Genomic DNA, 21,105 nt, shown 5'->3' with positions numbered 1-21,105 from the left:
TTAATTTCTGCCGCAGCGCTTAGTCGCACATTTAATCCGTTGCAAATCGCCAAACTTCCGTACTGTACTTGCATTTTCACTATTCGCAGCCTTTCTGAAGTGCACGAGATATACAGCCTTTCCATGCGTCCAGCGTACCCTCGCCCCTTTCCTGGCATAGCCTTAGAACGGAAGTTGCGCTAATCGGCTTGAAGCCTTTAGGCTTAGGGTTCAGCAGGCCGGAGAAATGTTTTCCCAATGCCGCATACGCCGCATGCGTGTCGTTAGGGCGGCAACGTGACGGTTATCAACTGCGGACAACAAAACGCGGAGCAGCGTCGAAAAGGAAAATTACACGACGACGGATGACAATGCTACTATCTCGTTTATTAAACGCTTCTGGCCAGGCACATTATATTCCGAAGCCAGTAATTTAGGCTTGCAAGGAGTACGTACAGCACCATCTGCCATGAGAACCTCAAGGACGCACATCCGCGCTACCTTCATGCAGCGGGTAATAAAAATTCCGCGTCGAAGCCGTTTCGAGCCAGAGACCAGTGCGGAAAGACCAAGAGCTGTTTTCAGTTCCATTTACATTAGCACTAGCGCCTCATCAATGCGACCTCTATCACATCTATCGCAAGTGCTCTGAGTAGTGAAACTTCATGCGTTATGCATGACAGGACCTTGCATAGCCGACTTAAAGCGAAATGCTGCGAGATAAGCGTTCAGTTGAGGGGTTTCCAGACAAAAATATCTGTACTACAAGGTGCCCCCATCCCTAGCAGCATGCAAGCCTGCTGTCTGGTGGACATGTACAGTTTCTGCAGAAGCAACGACGCTAATTAAAAGCTACACAACTAGGATGGCTACAGGACCTGGAGGAGAGAGAAGCACCGAGGTCTTCTGTGCATGTCCCTCCCTCACCCTGCATCATCTTTCCAAAGTTATGACACACACACAACAGCTTTGGGTTCCAAGCGTGAACCCGATAAACCTATATGGTATCGCGTGCCCTAGAAGTCCGCGGACACGAAACTCCGTCGAATGTGAGCTGCAGTTATGGCGCTTGTCCTTAGCTGGCCGCTAAGCAGCCCGGTGCGGCCACTCGGTCACGCTACGGGCCGACCGTGCCGTAACGTGATGTGTACTCGTAGCGCCCATAAACGCTCGGTCACTTTGTACGCGTCCGCGGCAACGATTGGACTTAAAAGCGTTTGCACAGTCTCGCGAGTGATGATATAGACAAAAATTATGACTGCAAACAGCTAAAACTGTAGAAAGACCAACCAACAAACGCAGCGCAAACTTTTTCCAACAGCGATATGAGGCACGAAGCAGGATTGTTAAGAGCCATGGGGGTGCCTACGGTGAGGGTGAGCAGGGCTGAAGATAGTTGGGGTTAAGGCGAATCGAAGAAACCTCTCTTTACTTCTGCCGAGCCGTAAGAGTAAAAATCAAAACCGACCAGGAGAGCAACGTCATTGCTCCTCGCCATTTGCAGCCTCCGCGCCGGTATCGCCAGACGCCCTCGCGAGATAATCGGTCGTGTGCTCCTTCGTTATCTTCATCAGGTCCATAACAAGGAGTGTTCAAGACACTCAACACAGGCACAGGGCCATGGTTTTCTTTCTACAAGAGGAAGGGGGAAATGACCGGGCGCAGGTCGTCCTTCGCTGCCGCTCCACTTGACTCCCGAGCGGTGGGCCCTCCTCGCAAGGGAGAGGTCCCCGCAGTGCACACGTACCCGACTCGAGAAGCCGTGATTCAGCCACTTCTCAGTGCAGTTATCGAAAGTTCTGATGGTGCCAACAGTGTACTGTTTGCATTTCGCACCTCTACTTCAAACACATGTCTTCTATTCCTAAGCTCAAGAGAGCAACGCGCACAATTTCTCTCGAGATCGAAATTTAGGGGAGCTGTTGAGGCTGAACGAAACTGCGCTGCGAATGCGATGGCGACTTAGCTATGGCAGTGGAGGTTCCAAGCCCGGTTCACCAACCTCTACCTACACCCATTACTAAAGATCGTTTTTTTTTTCGTCGAATTGGTTGGTTGGTTTATGGTGTTTAACGTCCCAAAGCGACTCAGGCTTTGAGAGACGCCGTAGTGAAGGGCTCCGGAAATTTCGACCACCTGGGCTTCTTTAACCTGCACTGACATCGCACAGTACACGGGCCTCTCGAATTTCGTCTCCATCGAAATGCGACCGCCGTGGCCGGGATCGAACTCGCGTCTTTCGGGTCAGCAGCCGAGCAGCATATAACCACAGAGCCACCGCGGCGGCTCGTCGAGTTGGCGCTCTACCCTAAAGATGCAGCACGGAGTACTACTTGGGATCAAGCTAGCTGATAAAACACTGGATTAATGCGCCGCACTGTAACACTTTTTTCACAACTGACGAACAACACGTTTAAATACACACGTGTTGTTCGTATACAACGTAAGTACATCAGCTTCAAATGAAACGCGAGCATAAAACAAGTGTCTGGAGAGGAAATACGGGCGTGGCCTACTAACATTTCCAACGAACGGTCTTTATGCCTTCGATACAAAAATCAACCGCTCCAGTATTCTACCTCCGTAGTATACTATCCTCAGTTTTGTATTTCGCCTGACGCTGACAGTACCTTCGCCGGCGTTCAACACGGCAAATTCATCAAGCCTATTTTGTTATTTCTCAGTTTCGATAAAAACAAAGCGCTCTGCACGTTCATTTGCGAGGTTCAGATCTCTCGTGATTTTTACGACACATACCCAACCTCAAATTTAATAACATTCAGGTCCTGAGTCAAGTAGCTGCAGTTTCGAGCGAGCCTTTCCGGGCGTTGCCTGCAAAGGCACGGTGCCCTTGAGATTCTCAGTTGTCGGCGGCCTGCAAACGGCTTCTTGCGCAGTTCAGTAAAAGTCGATTAATCAGAACTTGAAACTCCGTAGCAGTTCAAGGAAAACACCTCTGGGGCAGGAAACCTCGAGAGAAAGCAGTACATTTTCTAAATCACGCACATCTACAAGTAATATATCTCATCTGTAGCACTACTGTGCAAAAACAGTTCGAATCAGTGGCTAACAGTGGCGTCAAATTCAAAACGAACGCTTTCGTGGTTGCAACCAAGTGGATGGACGATGCATGAAAACGAGAAACGCGCGGCAGAGAACGCCTGCGTCACTCCATATCAAAATATTTCACTTCGGCGCGATAGATTATGCAAGACCTCAGAGCAGTAAAACGTACGACGGGAGCAACGGCAGCAGCAAAAACACTGGGTATATCAGCAAACGCTTCCGACTACGTATGGCAAAATGCCAACACCACTGTCGTTGTCGACAGGGATTAAATATCACTGTCTGGGGAAGACGACCACGTGTTGCACACGCTCCAACACGCGCGTCACGAGCCACAACATTAAACGACGACGCCGTCGCGATGAGCATGGAAAGGTGCGTTCTAGAAGCGATAAATGCAGGCTGCAGGTGCATATACTAAGCATTTTGCAACGAAGAACGAGCGAAAGTAGAGCGCAACGCGAAGCTCGTCTGCGCATTTGCAGAAATCGACGCGCGTCGCGTCGCGCAGGCGTCCCTTCCCCAGAGCGCACTCACCGCATATCACAACTTTCCTGTGACGCAGGTGCCGGAACCCTTCAGCATGGGTGGGAGCCGAGTGCGAGACGAAGCGCTTGATGGCGACGGCGTGGATAGTCAGAGCGCGGTTTGAACACAACGTCCACAGACACGACGCTGGCATCGTGGCCTGTTCCTGCGAACGGCAAAACGGTCTCCGCTCACTCACGAACGCCTCACCGCAGCGCAGCCAGCCGTTTTTCTGCAAGTCACGTAATTCCACCGTGAGCACAGCACAGCCAGCAACTTCGCAAGCTGCGTTCGGCGGCCGTCGCCATTACCGGCTGCTGATGGCGCGGAGTCGCGGGCGGCGGTTGCCGCTGCGCGGAGAGCCACCGCTCGCCGCCGCCGACGCTCGATCCCCGGTGGCCCCCTTTCGTCCACGCGCCGCCGCCGCGGCGTGCGCGGAGCAGCACGACGATAAAAGGAAAGATACCACCGCACCGGGGGCTTTCTTCTTCTGTGAAATCACTTGATGGCGCGATGACGCAATCCCTCACGCGAGAGAAAAACGTGTTCCAGGACCAACCTCTCACCACGCACGCGGCCTTGAAAGCAACACACGCGGAAGACAGCAGACATCTGCCACGGGGTGCAGTCAGATGCACCACGGGATCGAGAGTAAACGAGGAAATGGCGTCGCGCGCGCTTTTCGATTCGCGCCCGTGCGCCGCTTTTGGTGGTTTCGCAACGGTACCCTTGGCACCGTCTCTGCTGGTGCGTGTCGCCGTAAAGCACCTTAGTTTCCGAAATGGGCGATGAAAAAATGCTCGTATCAGTTCAGTTTACTCTGTCCAGGACTATGTATGGACTTCCTTACCGCTTCAGAGACACGATATTTATTATGCAATTACTTTGGGATTTTTTTTTTTTTTTATCTTCAGCCAGCTAGAAGCTCATGAAACTTAAACTGTATGCGGTCAAACGCGTTTTTCTCCCTTCGTTTAAAACGTGTCACGCTATAGACGCGTTGTGAATTTCGGTCGATAGACTCCACCTAGGAGTGATTGCACAATGGCATTCTTATGTTTCGTGTACCTGCCATCCTGCTCACACGTAAGTGATGCGCGTACGATGGGGAAACGTCAGCTCATCCCGGCTAACTTCTCTCTCTACCAGCACCCGATGGTCTAATCAATCGCAACACTGGCACGAACCTTTGCAGTTGGCTTTCGTAACCAAGACTAACCAGATTGGTATCAGATAGCCCATTCGCGTGCACGCAAGCCTTCGTCACGACCGGATCCGTCTTTGAAGACCTACGACCATTAATTACGAGCGTACTGTTATATCAAATCTGGGGAGAAGTGTTGCTATGAATAACCCCTGGACAAGGCTACCGGCATACAGCGCTTGCGCCAATCACAGTGAGAGATCAAACTGTACAAGGCAACCCACGTCACTAAGGATAGAGCCACGCAGCTTCCAAATAATGCCATGCCACACCGCTGTACGCAAGATATCCCAGTCGGTGGTCATTTGGGTCGACGAGGGATAGTATTTATGCGTTATAGGGTATTCTCAACTACATTCAGCCTCAGCTTATTATTAGGCTGGGCTAGAGGCAACGGTGGGCAGATGGGACTCGGCGTTGGCAGGTGCATTGAGTGACTGTTCACGTTAAACGCATTCCCGCAAGGGGCAACAGTACTGTAACGTCGAATCCAGACAACGTACAACCGTGGAAAGGATAGCTTACTTAATTTCCACCGCCGTTTAGCAACTAGTCATGAACGCGCACTTCAACAGTGAAAGTGTCTCAAGAAAAGCCATTAATGGGGACGCTTTGTTGACCCAATGTTGAAAAAAAAAAAAAAAAAAACACGCGAAAGTTTGGATGGCCAGCGCGCTTCCGACTGTCAGCAGGAGACCGGCCAGACAGAGCGCAAGGTGAGCGAGTTAACAGGATCGCCCACCGAATTCAGGATCTCATTTTCGTTTTTCATGGCTGCGAAAGAAAGGCAATGGCAACTTAGTAATAATTCAATAAGGTGTACCGTGAGTAAAGACCTGCAACTGCCTGATCTCAAATTATCTTTCGCCATCGCGAAAGCAGCTATTTCGCATGATGACACTTGCCTGGCCGTTTACATGATTACATGAACGATGATCAGTGACCGTGGACGCGCGTTTTGAGGTAAAGCAATAAGCATACGCGGCAGAAACGCTGAAGTGCGCAGCAGAGTGATAACACGATCGCAAGACCCTGGGCCCGTATTACGAAGCAAAAGAGTGCGCATTCGGTGCTGTAATTGATTGTGTACCTAAAACTTCCCAGAAGGGTGGTGACGTTATGCGCACAAACCCGTCACTGTTTTGGCTACGTTTATATGCAACCACTCAGAACAGACGCCGCGCGAGATACGCCTGCGAAAACAAAGACAACTGAGCGGGTACCAGTAATATGCGGCGTTCACTGAAGAGTTTGAGGGCTCTGTCTCGATCAATGTCTCGATATAACGCTGCAACTGCAAATGCAGCCAAGTCAGCGGGGATTTTGCGGCGAACGTAGTTTGCCCCCATATAGAAGGTCACCCAGTATATGAAACGACGCTGTGTTGCTGGTAGCAGGAGGAGGAAAGAGGAAAAAAAAAAAACTGCTGAAGGCCAGCACTAAAGCCCAGTGAAAAAGAGCGCTTGCACCACTATTGTTCACCTGCCTAGCCTGAGTGAAGCCAGTCACTTCAGGAAGGATTAGGAAGGCAAGGGAAATAAGGAGAGGTAATGGCAATATTACATGAGTAGATAATGTGTTCTGTGTCTGCCCTGATCTCTGGACAGTTGGGAAAGTTGGAGTTTCACGCCGTCCGAAGTTGTAGAGCATTAGAGGGGTAAGTAGAGCGTTAGTTTCAACTTTGCGAAGGACGTGTGCTTGTTCCGTGTTCAGTGACGGGTGGGGATAGTGGTACGATTGTGCAGCTCTCCCTGATGTTCGGATAGCGTTCAGCTATTTGCTCTTTGTATGTTGCGGCGTCTTCTGCTGACGTTGCATGTGGCCAGGGAATCGAGGGTGCCCGACATTTCGCTCGCTCGATGGTGAACCAACTCATTTCCCTCGATCCCGGCATCCGCGGAAATGCCAGGTATCCAACGCACGGTGATTGTACTGTTTGGATTGCGGTTATATGATTCTATTAGAGTGCCATGTAGGTGGGTTTCCAGTAGTCAACGTTGTATGTTGCGAATGGCGTTGCTGGATTCGGTATATATGTTGGTGTTAGTGGTCTGGTGTTTAGCGAGTAGGAACGCTTCTTGTATGGCATATATTATCGCGTGAGTTCCTAGAGTGGTTTTGATAGGAGGGCTGGAAAATGGCCCAGCTGAGTGTGTGATCGGTGCTGCTTGTCCTGGTGCATATATTGCGTACGCACTGAGCCCGAGCGTGTGGCGTCTATGTACAGTCTTTGTCAAAAGTAACCAGGCTCCATGCTTTGCTTCTCATTAGTATAACAGAGCCCTCAAGGCTTCCCTAAAGATCAAAAAGTTAATTGAAGGTGAGAACAGGGGTTCTTCTTACCATATAGAGATTTAGAGCTTGAGGGCTGTCATAGTAGCTTTAATATACGACTGAGAAGAAAAACGTGCATCCTGGTTACTTTTGACAAAGACTGTACGTATACCGTCCTGTCTCTTCGGGGTTGCTTTTCTTGTGCTTGACGTCGACCGCCATGGAGGGCTGTGACGTCACATTTTTTGGTATGTCTGGAAATGCGATGTTGCGCGGTAGCTGAGGACACTGCCTAATTGTTGTCAGCTGGAGGTGGATGAGCTCTGCTCTTTTCAGGATTTCTCATCCCTGCTCCGTACAAGACAAACGCGCTACTTGCCTGTCTGTGCGTCGTTGTATTAGTTCGCGAGAGTGTGAAAGAGGCCCGTGGGTTAAGTCGCTGATTTCAGGTGTATGGCCTTGTAGAGTGTGTTGAGTGAAGATTCTAGTTTGTGTGATGGTAGCCCTTTTTCTATATATGCGGCGCATCTGTGCGTTTGTGTGCGCGCGAATTCAGCTTTCAGCGCCGTGTCACAGGCAGCAAAAGAAAAGCACTCAACGACGATCAAAAAGAAGCAGTGACAGCCGTGTGCTGTCATGGGCAGCCCCATTCGTGCAAGCGCTCGTCAGCAATGGCAATGCAGAGGGATCGATCGGCGAAGACACGGAAATGGATAGACGCCCCCGCACACCAAGGAAACGGTCTCCTCCTGTCACTGTCATTGCCAGAGCGGCTTTCGTATTGTACGATTTTGTTTTATTAAGGCGAAAGCCTTTAATGTCTCATACTGTCGTTAGCAGACGCGTCGGCAGCTGTGTCGACAGACGCGTCGGCAGATTCGTCCGCCTTTCGGCGTCACTGCTTAAAAGGCTCAAGGTTGCAGCATGAATAAAGGCGCATCTAGTGAATGCATGGGCTTCATAAATAAAATACAAGGAGTAAAGTCAAGAAAAGAAAAAAATAATAAAAATAATAAAATAAACAAAAATGAAAACAAAATAAAAATAAGATGTGAAAATAAAAATAAAAACAATAAAATTAAGAAAAGGAGCAAAAATAAATAAAAGAAAATATGAAAAATACAAAAAGTAAACAGAAACAAACAGTGGCCAGGAAACGCTTTCGCCTTGCAGCCCTTTAGAGAGCCAAAGTGCCCCCTCAATTTTTTCTTTCTGGGACGCCTCAACATAATATTTGCACGCTGAAGACACGGGCAGCGCTCGTCCTGTGTTACTCGCTCTTTCGACCCCGTAATTGCGCTGTTACCCTCAGAAATGTATTACCAACTGGTCTGTTTAGCACTTGTATTGAACATATTTTTAAATCTTTCTTGGTCTTTTAACTAATGTATTTGTGCGATATAGTAGAAGCAGGACTTCACGCGTGGGCTTTCACACTGAGAGGAAGCATGCAGAGATTACCTTCCGAGGTGTCCTTCACGCTACAAGGATCAAACGGAACCAGAAGAGCGACTTAATTTACGCAACTATAGCACAGTATGCTGATTACGATACGGCACACGCGATAGGAAGCGTGAGCAGTTAATAATCCATCGGTTTTGATAGATTTCTGACCATTCTTCAGGAGCTTTTTATTAATTAACTAGGTTTAATGAAAGCTTTAAGAGCTCAATGTCACTGATCTTTAAAATACTTTTTTACATAGTCAACGTAAAATCCAATTCCATCGGTTCCAAAACTGTCCTCTTTGAAAGTTCCTTTTTTCTGCGGCGTTGTACCGAAAGCGCGGAAAACGAAGCGACAGCTATAATTTTGGTCGCTGTCGCTAAGCGCTCCCCTATAGCATCCAGCATCGCGGCAACAGCCGAAAACGCCGCCTTTCAAATTCGTTGTTTCATTGTTTACTTGAAAGCGCCACGGCGAGGCACGCCATAAACAAATATATTGATGAGCGCACAAGCGATCCCTGGGCCCTGAGATCATGAGGTGAAAGGCGTCTTAAGGCCCGGACGATGTTTGCACGCGACACAAGTTCATGTTTACAGAAGGGTCTCAAATGCACCTAACCCGAATTTACAAAGGACTATACTGACAGGGGGAGTTGAAACTGCCTCAACTATTGAAAAAAAAAAATCGATCTGTTTCTTCGCTGAAAGGCATCAGTTCAGAGGGAAAAAGTCACCTTCGAGGCATCGCCGTATTATGTCCACTTCGGCTCTTTGTCGCGAAAGCGGCTATGCTTCCGTTGTTTGCGCGAGCGCTTTTTCGTTTGTTTGCTTTTAAAGGTTGTACACCCGATTTGCGTTCGCTTTCGGCGCCACCGGCCGAGCAGGGCCCGAGGCACTTCCTGCGATCGCGCAGTGAAAGGGGCGCGCACAAACACACAACTCCCCCCTCCCTCTTCGTCCACCGGACGCCAGGTTGAGCGCAGCCGCGCCAAGCGCCGGAAGCGGCGGCGGAACGCGCGCGAAATCCGAGCACGGCCGACGCCTGGACGGAGGGGGGCGTGTGCGCCGAACAGCAGCAACAGCGGGCACGTGTTACGGCACGCATCGATCGGACCAGCGGCCGCCTATATACGGCAACGAGGAGGAACGACGCCTGGGCGCACAGAAAACAAAAGAGCGAGCGCGCGCGCAGTGGAACGGCCGCCAAGAAGTGGAACTTGAATTCGATCTCGGCGAGCAGCTAAAGCGCGCCGCCCCGACTCAAGTGAACCGCGGGCGCTTCTGAGCGGGGGACGCCGTCAGGATCGATCAGTGCCGCGCCTCGGGCTCCGTCGACGCGGCCCCCCCCTCCCCCTCCCCCCCTCTCGGGCGCTTTTGCTTCGCTCTACTTGGATGGCGCCCGACAAAGCGCTGGGCGAACGTCTACGCTCCGACGCTTTCGGTTTGAACCCGAAGTTTGCGAAGGGCGGTATTGCGCTTGAAAGAAAAGGAAAGTGCGAAAGGTGAGCAAAAAAAGAAAACAGAAACCCTTTCACTATAGTCTCGAAGTAGATTGAAAAACTCTGCAAGCACTTGCTTCTTCAGTCCGCTGAAAGAAAAAAAAAAATAAAGTTGTCAGTTTTGTTCTCGCGGCTTCCAACTTCTTTTTAGTGCTCTTGGACGGGGCGCGCGGCGAGTGCTGAACGAGCGACCGTCCGAGGCTAAATTGATCAAGAACGTCTCCCGCGCGCGCGCTGTATTCGCGTCACGTGCGCATGTGTTTCTGCGCAGCGTACGCTAGCGCCGTTTAACGCAAGGACCTTGTTTTTAATGACTCGTGACGAAATAAAAAGCACCCTTAAAGGAATTTGATCAACAGCTTTTCCGTGAAAACGCAATTTCCTCCTCCTGCGGCGCATACATGTGCGACACGTGGGAAGTCGAACAGCCTAAGCTCTAAGCTCGACGTCGGGGGGCCGAGTACGAAAGAACTGCGCTATAACGTTCAAGTCGTCTTTAGAAGAATCGCCCGCGGCACAGAGATTTGAGGAGCGGCCGTCACGCATGACTGAATATAATCGCCTGGCTGCCCGCTAAACCATGACCTAAAAATGCCTTTCCCATTTCCCAGCGAGGAAAAAAAAAAAAAAAAAAACGCGAGCTTCCGCGAAGGGCGAATTTTGACAGGAGAACAGTGAGCGTCACGAACGAAGAAATTCTTGCCAGCACACAAAAAAGCTCCTTCACGATTCGACGCTTTGCTTTTTTTGTTTTTGCGTGTGAAGTAAATTGTTCTGCAGAAAATAAATTAAGGCAAGCGCTACGTATTAAAAGCGGAGATTTAAAACCGAGCACGGCGAACATAGTTCTGCTAAAAAAGTGCATGATATACGCATACATTCTGTTCGCAAGTCACGCAAGGAAGATGGAATTCAGGATAGATAATAATCATCTGGCTGAATGTACGTTACCAGAGTTCGGCAAGAACCATTTGCGCGCATCTGAATCGGCGAAGGTCGCGGACGGCCTCGTTCGCAAAGCGGGCACCATTTGCTGATTCAGAGAGAACCGCTCCAAATAATTTGCGGAGCGTGAGGGACGCGACCCACCGATCACCGTTCACGAAACCTTCACGCGACGCCCTCCGAGGTACGTAAGTACCGCGGGGGCCTTGCAGGCTTCCGAGATCATCACCACAAGCTGACCATCCCGTGGAAAGAAAGCTAGAAAGCGCCCACACAGAATGTCCCCCCCCCCCAGAAGAAGCAGAGTGACGTTGAGGCGCGTGAACCGTCTCAGTCTCCCACTTTACTTTCGTACGCATGCACGCCTCGCACTTCCACGCAAGTGTGTCAAACACGCAGCTTGCGCAACTGTTGTTTGTGGCAGTTGCGCGCCGGGCTGTGTTCCAATTTCAGCTAGCGCGGACGCCAAATGCTAGAAAAATGAAAAAAAAAAACCATTGCGGACAGACAACCTTTCTAACCGCTTGAGAGAGATTCCTTCTGGCTCATTTCTGGTTGCGGTGCAGACACGCGTTTCCAGTATGCGCGTAGACGATGCGGTGTGCGCTGGCATTTCGATGCTGCGTAACTTCGTTGCTATCCAAAAGCGACCAGAACATGCGGCGAGGCAGTTCTTTCGGGCGAACGCATATCCGATTTACCGAATTGCCCGTGGCATTCCCGTTTTTCATTAAAACTCGCACACCGGGACTTCGCGGTATTAAATTGCCTGTCTGCGGCTTGCTTTCCGGGCGAGCTTTAAGCCAGCGTCCAATATCTGAGCGGAAAGGCCCCTTTCAAACTCCATAACAAGCGATAACTTAATACGCATAACATTCCATAACGCGGCCTGCCTCAAACGGAATGTAGGCGTAGAGCACGTCGCTCTGCGGCCACTCATGTGACGTCACGAGGCTGCATTTTCAGAGTGTGTCCGTAGACGTGCAAGAGTGACGACGAGTGAAAGCGGAATTAGGAACACAGGTGCGCCCATTTCATGCTCTGCCAGGAATATTGCGTGCCGGAGAGATCAGTATTCGCATCTTTTATACTACTGTATTTTTCTGCGGCATAATTTCACAGGCTTTTCTGCGAGGCAAGAAAAAAAGTAATAAATGAAGTTTCCAGGCAAAGGACAGTAATACTATATTCAATCTGCCACGTACTACAGCTCAGCCGTATGCGGTATTTCTGGAATGCTGTTGCTTGTAAGCATCTGAATATATTCAAATCAAATCAAATCAAATCAATTTATTTAGCATTTCTTTCAATACAGAAATAAATGCAAATAAATGTACGGCCTGAATCCGGAGTACGGATTCAGGCCGTACTCCGATCTTCAGGCTAGACCAATAACCAAGCAGGCGCTCGTTTTTCATTTTGCGTCCATTGAAACTACGCAATCACGGGCAGAGAAGCTGGCGGACAAAAATCAGTAATCTGATTTGATTTGATTTATTGGGGTTTAACGTCCCAAAGCGACTCAGGCTATGGGGACGCCGTAGTGAAGGGCTACGGAAATTTCGACCACCTGGGGTTCTTTAACGTGCACTGACATCGCACAGTACGCGGGCTTCTAGAATTTCGCCTCCATAGAAATTCAACCGCCGCGGCCGTGATCGAACCCGCGTCTTTCGGGCCAGCAGCCGAACGCCGTAACCACTGAGCCACCGCTGCGGGTGAAAAATGTATGTAGTCTGCCCAGAAATGGGGCAACCGAACCTTAGAAATCGCAGCCCGCGGCAGTCCCCGCCATCATGGCAGCCCATGCTTGCGCACTCATTTTGCTGAAACACCCCGCCGCGGTGGCTCAGTGGTTACGGCGCTCGGCTGCTGACCCGAAAGACGCGGGTTCGATCCCGGCCACGGCGGCTGAATTTCGATGAAGGCGAAATTCCAGAGGCCCGTGTACTGTGCGATGTCAATGCAAGTTAAAGAACCCCAGGTGGTCGAAATTTCCGGAGCCCTCCACTATGGCGTCCCTCATAGCCTGAGTCGTTTTGGGACGTTAAACCCCCATAAACCATTTTGCTGAAAGATAAAAAAAAAAAGAAGCGAACGCTGGAATGGGAAAACACTCCCGGGCGCCGCAGCATTCGAGCTTTAATGCGCGCTGAGCCGCGATGGTACGGCGCAGATCCTGAGCTGCTTCGCTGCACATCAATGACATTTCCAGTGAGGCATCACGAACGCTTCGGGAAGGCAGGAGAACAAAAGCCAACGAGATATACGCCTGATTTACCCCTTGTTTTCCGGTTGTGACCCGGAAAAACAGCAGAAAATCAGCAGCAGCCTTCGGTGTACCCGCGATCGCTGCGTGAAGGACAAAGATGTGCAATGGAATCTTCCCGGTCGGTTTTCTTCTATGTGCACAAGGAATGTGCTAGCATGCCGAACAGTTTCTATGGGCGTGAAGTCTAGCGCTGTAGGTACGAACGGAAGGCACAGAGAAAGCATCGCCCTTGCAAAGTTTACTAGGAAGGAGAGCTGATCGCTGTGACGTCGCCTGTCGGTTCCACGTACGGCACAACAGCTGAGCCGCAGCGGCACAGCAGTCTCCTCCTACGCCGCTCTCTGGAATCAATATCGGGTTACGAATACACGTGCCGTTCAGCTGAATAAGGGGAATGCATTTTATCTCGGTGTACTAGGCGCGCCGCTGTTTGCCAGAAATGAAAAGCTCCTCAGGTTTCAAATTCGCGTGCCTTTAAAATTAGCGCGTTTTTTTTCTGCCCTCCTTTTAATGACCGATGCGAAAAGGACGGTTCCATGCGAACACTGCCCACTCGAAGGGCAGCGCGGATTATACATATCTCGCTGCAAGACCAGCTGAAAAACAGATATATATATATATATATATATATATATATATATATATATATATATATATATATATATATATATATATATATATATATATATATATATATATATATATATATATATATAGCTGCATCGTGTCAATATACATGCGCTTTCGCAAAGCATGCAAAGCAACCCTCCAGTGCGCACGTGACTAGTCGAATAACCAAATTTTGTCGAGCCACAGCGCCGTGGGCAATCGCGTTTTCGAAATCCTAAAAATTGATATGGTTATTACTAACGGCCGATTACAAATCTGTAATTGCAATCAGATGCTATCCGTAATAGTTAAAAAGTTAACTATTAGAATTTAGTTAATCATTTTACTTGCTAACATAATTTGCCCGTTTTTTTTTACGTCCGCCAACACTGGGATTACTATATCACAAAAAGCTTCTCCATCTCAAAAACCCTGTTATTAAAAATTAGTGATCACCTTCCTGAAACACCCTTCCCCCACCGTTCCCTGAAGACGTCGAGGCGAAATGCTAGAGGCCCGCGTACTGTGTCAGCGCACGTTAATTAACGTTAATTAACGTGTCAGTGCACGTTAAAGAACTCCAGGTGGTCGAAATTATCCGGAGCTCTCCACTACGGTGTCCCTCATAGCTCGAGTTGCTTTGGGACGTTAAACCCCATAAACCAAGCCATATATATATAAAACATGCTGCTGAGTTATAACAATCTCAGGAATGTTTCCAGCATCCCCCCCCCGCTCTTAACCGCTTGTGTGTCGTATTTATTCCTAAATACACTTCCCTTCCTGAAGCGCACCTGCGAAGGGCTGCTATGGTTCCCTCCCCTCTTGCGCGAGTAAGAGGAGAAAAAGACAAATGGAAATACTCCGAGCGCCACCACTTACCTCCGCGCTCAGGGCAAGGTTGTTCACGCTGTTCGTTCCGCACTTCGCGAGCACAAGAATGTAAGCACTCACACTTGGAGAGATGGCAATGCAATTACATGGGGGGATGCTCACTAAGAATTAGCAAAATGAATAGGAGACAACGAATGACTTGAACGGAGCTGCTCCTTGGGGGGGGGGGGGGGGGGGGGGGAAGAGAAGCGGGGGTGGGGGAAACTTTATTATGCAGCGAAACAGATGGCGAGGCGAAATACTCTTACGGTTGTGGAGGTGCGTTAGAGCTCGGGGCAAATTAATGTTAGCGCTTCTCTCGAATCGAGAGCCCTGGACGCCCGAGGCAGGCGCAGAAGAGTCGCGCAGTCTGCACTAGAGGGACGGCGGTGGTCCCTCGTGCCGGAAAATTGTTTGCACAGCGCAGCAGACGTTTCAGGAGCAACAGAGCGGTGAGCTGTGTAGTGGAAAGGGGGCTGTACTTCGCTACCTCAGGTTGTTATCCCTTGCTCTTATGTACCTGCTGCTAACAACCAAGAAGAAGAAACACTCCTCGACGCGGATGAGCAGCGAGGTTTTCTTGAAGAAAAAAAAAAAGGACAAAAAGTACCGAAGGAAGTTCTAAGCAAACGAAACGGTGTGGTCGTATGCAATGATTTTCAACCCCCTTCTAACATTTACTAGACTCTTCCTTCCTAGGTTTCTGCAAATGGCTGCAGGCTCTTCCTCTGCCCGCCGCGCACTCTACGTGACGCAGTGATGTCTGCTGCCTATTTTGCTGCAAGACGAACATGGAGCCGACTAACCCAACTCCCCACAACCGAGGCCGCGTATGCAGTGCAGGTACCGCAGCGCAACAGACTTCTCGTCGCGGGTTTCAGCTCGGCTCGGCGCTTCCATTCGCCCCTAATGCGGCCGACCCATTACTCCGCTCTTCCGTTATTGCCCGCGCTCAGTGTGGAGAGGGTCGAGTGCGTCGCGGAAAGAAATTGCGCCAGCTCAATCAAGATGGCAGCTCCTCCAACCCCCTGCGGCCCTCACGGGGTGCCGTCTTCTCCCTCCGGCCCCGCCAGGTCGAGCCTATCTCGTGGAAGACCCCTAATGTAAACAGCTTCAAACCAAACAACTGTCTTGCGAAGAAAGAAAAAAATAGAGGGGAGAAGCACTTAATTGAAGTGCGCGTTATTACATGAAAGAGCGAAGTTTCAGCTGCTCGTGAGCTCAATGCACACATTCCGACTTTCATCATTTTTGGCTGCCACCTGAGCACGCAGAAATGAGCGGTCGAGCTTTGACTGCATGGCCGAGAATCAACCCCTAGAGAGGCAAAGGTTAGGGTTGCAACGAAGTTGGTGCTGAAAAAGGAAACCTAAGCGCGCTGAACATTAAGTGGAACTGTATAGTGCAACAGGTTGAACATTCAGTGGAACTGTATAGTGGAACAGGTTGAAAATTCAGCGGAAATATATTGTCATCCTTTCTTACACTATTTTTTTCCCGCTGTCACGTAGCGGTACAGGATGCAGTTGAGCAACAGCAAGGGTTGTAACTAATAGCGGTTAGAGCGCTCGGCTGCTAAGCTGGAGGACTCGGGTTCAATCCCGCCCGCGGAGGCCACGTTTCGATGGGGGTGAATGCAAAAGAACCCCAGGTGGTCTAAATTAATCCGGAGCCCTTCACTACGGCGTCCCTCATAGCACATGTGTCGCTTCGGTACACCCCACAATTTACGCTTTCAACATACAGAACTGGTTTCACAGCAAGCAGCCAGCGGAGCCATAAATTAATGCACTTGCAGGTGGGGACGGAGGCAACCGCTTGCTTCCCCACCGCGAGGCAGCACTGCCAAAAGCAGGGGGCTGCAGGCTGTTGATGCGCGTTTGGCGACATTTCTGCAGTTTGTATTTGACTCAAACGGCAAACAAAACCCGATGGGATTTTCCTACTGTTTGAAGCTCGTTCGACAAACGGCGCCGTCAAACGCGACAAGCCAGAGTTCCTTTTCAACTTGTGACATCTGCCTTTCAAAGTCAACTGTGAGGAGACCCACGAAACAATGGGAAGTATTGTACGTGTCACGCTGTCTAAGGGGCGACCGCGTGTCCTTGACACGGGCGCCGGCAGAGGCGACGTGCCGCGTCGTCTCGTCGAAAACGAAACGCGACGCATTCGGGGCACGAAGGGAGCTTCCTCCTTCCGAGTGGTGCAGCGGCAAACAGCCACTCTAGCCCCCACGGCCGAGAACAGGTGTCTCGTTAGCGGCCCCCTCCTCCTCTTTCAAGTTACGTATACCATCTCCTTTGTTCGCTTTCGCTAGACGGCGCTCCAGATCGGCCACCAACATGCGCGCCCTGCGTGCCCAGCTCAAATTGCCTACTTGACGGGGGCCGCTCTGAGCATGTGCTTTGTTTGTTGGTTTTTCGTTTTCAAAGCTTGCGCAACTTAATTCTGCAGCGGGAAATTTCAAGACAGCCGCAGTTGCAACGAGTCTAGCCAACGCGCCTTCGCCGAGGTGGCTTTCCGGCGCTTTGCGTAAGCCCGCGGCACGCTTGGCATGTCCGCGGCCATTGGGTGGCATGCACTGCCCCAGGTGGGGGGGCATCCCGGCCGTCTCCGATCTACCGCGGCCCAACGCGAAACCGAGTTCACGCCTGCGTCTGGTCTCCAGAAAAAATTTCTTATTTCACTGAGATCCGCAAACCTTTATTTGTATGCGAATTTCAGCTACTTGCAACAAATAAACAAGCAACAAAAGGAGCACGCACAGCTAACACTAGGTTGAGGAGTTTTTTTTTTTCTTCTGCGCAACAGTGCCAGAGTGGTCTGAAAATAAATTAAGGTCGGCCGCTACATTACAGCACGGACATTCTCCCACAGCGTCAAGCGGACAGAACGCGAATATGTCTCTTCTTTTGTTAGGTGTAGATACACCATTTGAATAGGAAGCACAACAAAGCAACCGTAGCTCCTGAAGGCACGGGGTCACGCCACCGCGAACAAAGGTTTGCGATTGTATATGGTGCTGCTAGCAAAGATTGCATCGCACAACACAAAGACACTGACGGGCTTTTTTTTTTTTTTTTTTTTGAGGCAGCGTTCGCGTTTTTCACACTGCCAGGCTTGGCTCTACATACGACACAGAATCGATAAAATTATTATCGTCGCGGTTTGGAATTGTATAGTAACTTCGCCCACGCCTCGTTAATTTCGTTGCGCTAGTCCCGCGGGCTCGGCAGGGAAAGCGTATACGACCAGAGACATCCGAGTACGCTATAAACGGCAGGCACGCTTCAGGCACTTACCGCAAGCAGGCCAGCAGTGAGCGAGGAGCTGCGTCAAGCACATGGATAGGCTGGGTCCAGCGCCACTTCCGCCAGCGCTAACGTGAGCCATGGCGCGCGGCCGCGAAGCCCATCCTCGCAGCGAGACTTCCCCGGCGCTCAGTGCGCAGTTGTGATCGTGACGGCAAAAGCCATCGCCGGCGAGAATTTTGCGGCCCAGCCGGGGCCAGAGATCAGGCCACCTACACGTCTTCTTCCTCTGGCCTACGCCCTCTGTGCGTGTCCGCGAAAACAAAGCGGCTCGTTTGTCGGAATGATCGACCACAAACATCGACCATAGCCATCGATCACCATGAAGCTGGCCGGGTATACGTCAGGCCAACGCGGTGATAGCCATGCCTTCAACTGGCGCCAAGCTTTGGAAGCCGCGCCAGTCCGAGTACGCCGCATAAATGCGAAGAGTTATGATCGGTACGAAGGTCTGCCTTCTAAAATGCGCTGCTTGGCACGGTTACGTAATTTCTTGGAGTAAAGCGGGGGTCACCTTTACCGCACAGAAAAATACAGAGAAGCAAACACGTTTGTAATTTTTGACTGGATCGAATCATAAACGGCACTCGAACGATATTGATTGAAACAGTGGGCACTCAGTCCACGACTGAACTCTCCGCCAAAAGACCGCCAAAACAGCTCGAATCCTTGGGATCTGTACGGTCGAGTTGTTTGTTTTGAAGTTTACTAGCTATGAACATCAATGCTTCGCCGCACCATCGTCATCGTCATGAGCCAGATTACACGTACTGCAAGCAAGAGGCCTCTCCCAATGCTCTCCAGTTACCCTACCCTGTACCCAGCCGCGGCCACCCTGTCCCGGCAAGCTTCCCGACTTTCGGCAGCATTCGACGACGTTTTCCTTCCCTTGCGGATCCACACTGTTACCCCAACATACTACACGATCGGTTATAGATTCGCCGCATTACGTATATCGCCGAACTTCATTTTCTCGTTTTTCTATTCACGCGTCTCTATTTATGCATTTTAGGGCTACTCCTATCGTTTTTCTTTTAACAGAACTGTACAGTCTCGCAGCAATGCAGGTCAAGTGATCCGCATTCCACATATGCCGCGTTTCGGGCCCACCGGTGGCGTTTTTAAGTTTTTATTCTGTTCTGGTAGCGCCACAGGATCCCTCCAAACTCCAGTGACATCTTGATGCTGCAAAGCTGAGCGCTAGAAATGCAAGCCGGCCATCAGAGGGCGCTAGAAAACGTCCCCTCGCGCGCCCTGTAAAGATGCGAAGCAGCGACTGATGCGGGCAGTAATCAAGCGCGAGTCGTCCAGCTGCTGCGCGCTGGTGGACCGAACACTCGCGCATGCAAAGTACATACACGTGCTGGGCGGTGCGACACGGAACCGGCCGTCTGTGTCTCCATGCCGCAGTAAGCGCGGAGCAACCGGATGAAGACTCGGAAAGCGTATACGCACCTCTTGGCGGAATAACGAATGCGCCAGATCCGCAGTTCCGCCAACGGAAGTTGCGCTGACGCGGGCAGGCATCGAAGAGAAGCGTCGGATCGCGGTAGAAAATATGGTTGCGAGAATCATCGGAAATAAGGGGAAAGGGCACGCATACGTATGCATAGCTGGAAAACTGCAAGTTTCTCGCGACAGGACCGTGAAATGAATGTCGGTTGACGTACCGCATACAAGCATTGAGCTACACAGCGTGTTTAGTAGACACGGCGGGGACGGGATTTGTTGTGCACTGTTGTCTGGAGGGGAAATTGGTCCTTGTCGAATTTAGTTTTCGGCAGCGACAGGCGTTGCGCGACGGCGCCAGAGCGATGCAGAAAAGTTTAATCCGATGATGACGACTGGGTATTGGCTATTTTCACGAACTATAGGCGGCGCTGCAGTCGACCGTAAAGAGAGCTTCGTCTGTGATCAGCCTGGGTACATTAACAAGGTTCCTTGATTGCACGACTGAGACACGTTTTTTTCACTGTGGGCAAGCACCTAGATTTAGCTAAACACTGTGTATTAGTCTGTGTAAAACACGGAACTGATGACAAACTCGAGGTCGTCGACCTGTGCCTACAAACGTCCGCCGCGCGAGCGGAACCGCGCACTATCGTCGCCCTCTTCCAGGATGTTTTTAGGACGCCAAGATCGCCAGCGCTTTGTTTTTACAAGAAGGAGAAGCCAGAAAAATGCACGCATGTCTCGGGTTTACTGTTGCAGTGTTACGGTAAGCAGGGCTTTCTGAAATTAGTGCGTAACGCTGAAAGCTGAAATGGTTCGCGATGGTTTCGTTTTCGACCATCTGCTGCTTGGATTTCAATTCAGCAGACTGAACCCCAGTAACCCCAGTCGTGACAGTCGACAAAAAGGAACCCAAGCTGGCGTTCGGCTCCGCGACGCAAGCGCTGGATTTCTCCCCTGGTGGAGAAACGCGACACCACTTTAGCGCTATAGGGCTGCCCAAAGTCGGAACAGCCTGTCTCCGCGAACGAGAGAGAGAGAAAGGCGCGTGCAAAACCGTCGCTCTTCGCCAAAGTGGGTGCAAGTACAAAGGTGATAACGTTTCCAATGAGGAAATGGTTGGGTGCTGTGACAGCATCCAGATTATGTCGTCGTACTGTACGCTCGACATCAGCAACCGACCGGTAGTAATTAATAAGGACGTCATAGATTAATTAAGGCCACCTTTCTGCCCGCCGGGGGAGGGCGAGAGAGAAAGAACGAGTCAGAGAAGAAAACCGCAAATATTACTATCTGGTGAGGAGTTCACTGATAAAAACTACAAGGAAGTTTTTAAATCACCCAAGGCATGCCTCAAGTAGGTATACGAGTATAAAAAGAAAAGTGACGCAATGAGGTACAGTCAGGGACAAAATCTCTGGACCGCGTGCTCTGTAAACGAAGTCGGCTGCTCAATTAATTATCCGCCGGCTGGAGACCACATTTGTGAAGGTGTAAGTGAAAATCCTCTTCTTTCAACTCCATAGCGGGGTCTCCAGCCGAGGGATAATAACAGATATAACGGCTTATTTTACGGATCACGGGGTCCAGAGACTTTTATCCCTCACTGTACATTTATTACGTAATTGTGTTTCAGTAATCGCAT

At 50.4% G+C, this 21,105-nt stretch overlaps 1 protein-coding gene across 3 annotated transcripts in view; it reads right to left on the bottom strand.

Annotated features, from left to right (window-relative positions):
• The window catches only part of LOC149350800 (carbonic anhydrase 1-like), an 85,626-nt gene that overhangs the window by 29,003 nt on the left and 35,518 nt on the right, over positions 1 to 21,105 (bottom strand). The window contains exons 1-2 of one of the 3 annotated variants that reach the window (XM_089579934.1): positions 3,885 to 4,168; positions 3,583 to 3,805 (exon numbers count right to left, since the gene is read on the bottom strand). The exons of 1 other annotated variant lie outside the window; for it this stretch is intronic. In XM_089579934.1, the coding sequence (XP_089436060.1) occupies positions 3,583 to 3,727 (145 nt within the window). In that variant the 5' untranslated portion in view covers positions 3,728 to 3,805; positions 3,885 to 4,168. Of the gene's footprint in view, positions 1 to 3,582; positions 4,169 to 21,105 lie in introns of those variants that run through there. One more of the 3 variants, XM_089579936.1, reaches the window with a different exon arrangement.

This window comes from Amblyomma mixtum, chromosome 3 (genome assembly GCF_055824585.1).
Source record: "Amblyomma mixtum isolate Tamu chromosome 3, ASM5582458v1, whole genome shotgun sequence".
In the NCBI taxonomy this organism is placed as follows: domain Eukaryota; kingdom Metazoa; phylum Arthropoda; class Arachnida; order Ixodida; family Ixodidae; genus Amblyomma; species Amblyomma mixtum.
Note: the sequence above shows the minus strand (reverse complement) of the source record. Positions and strands in the feature narration are given on the sequence as shown.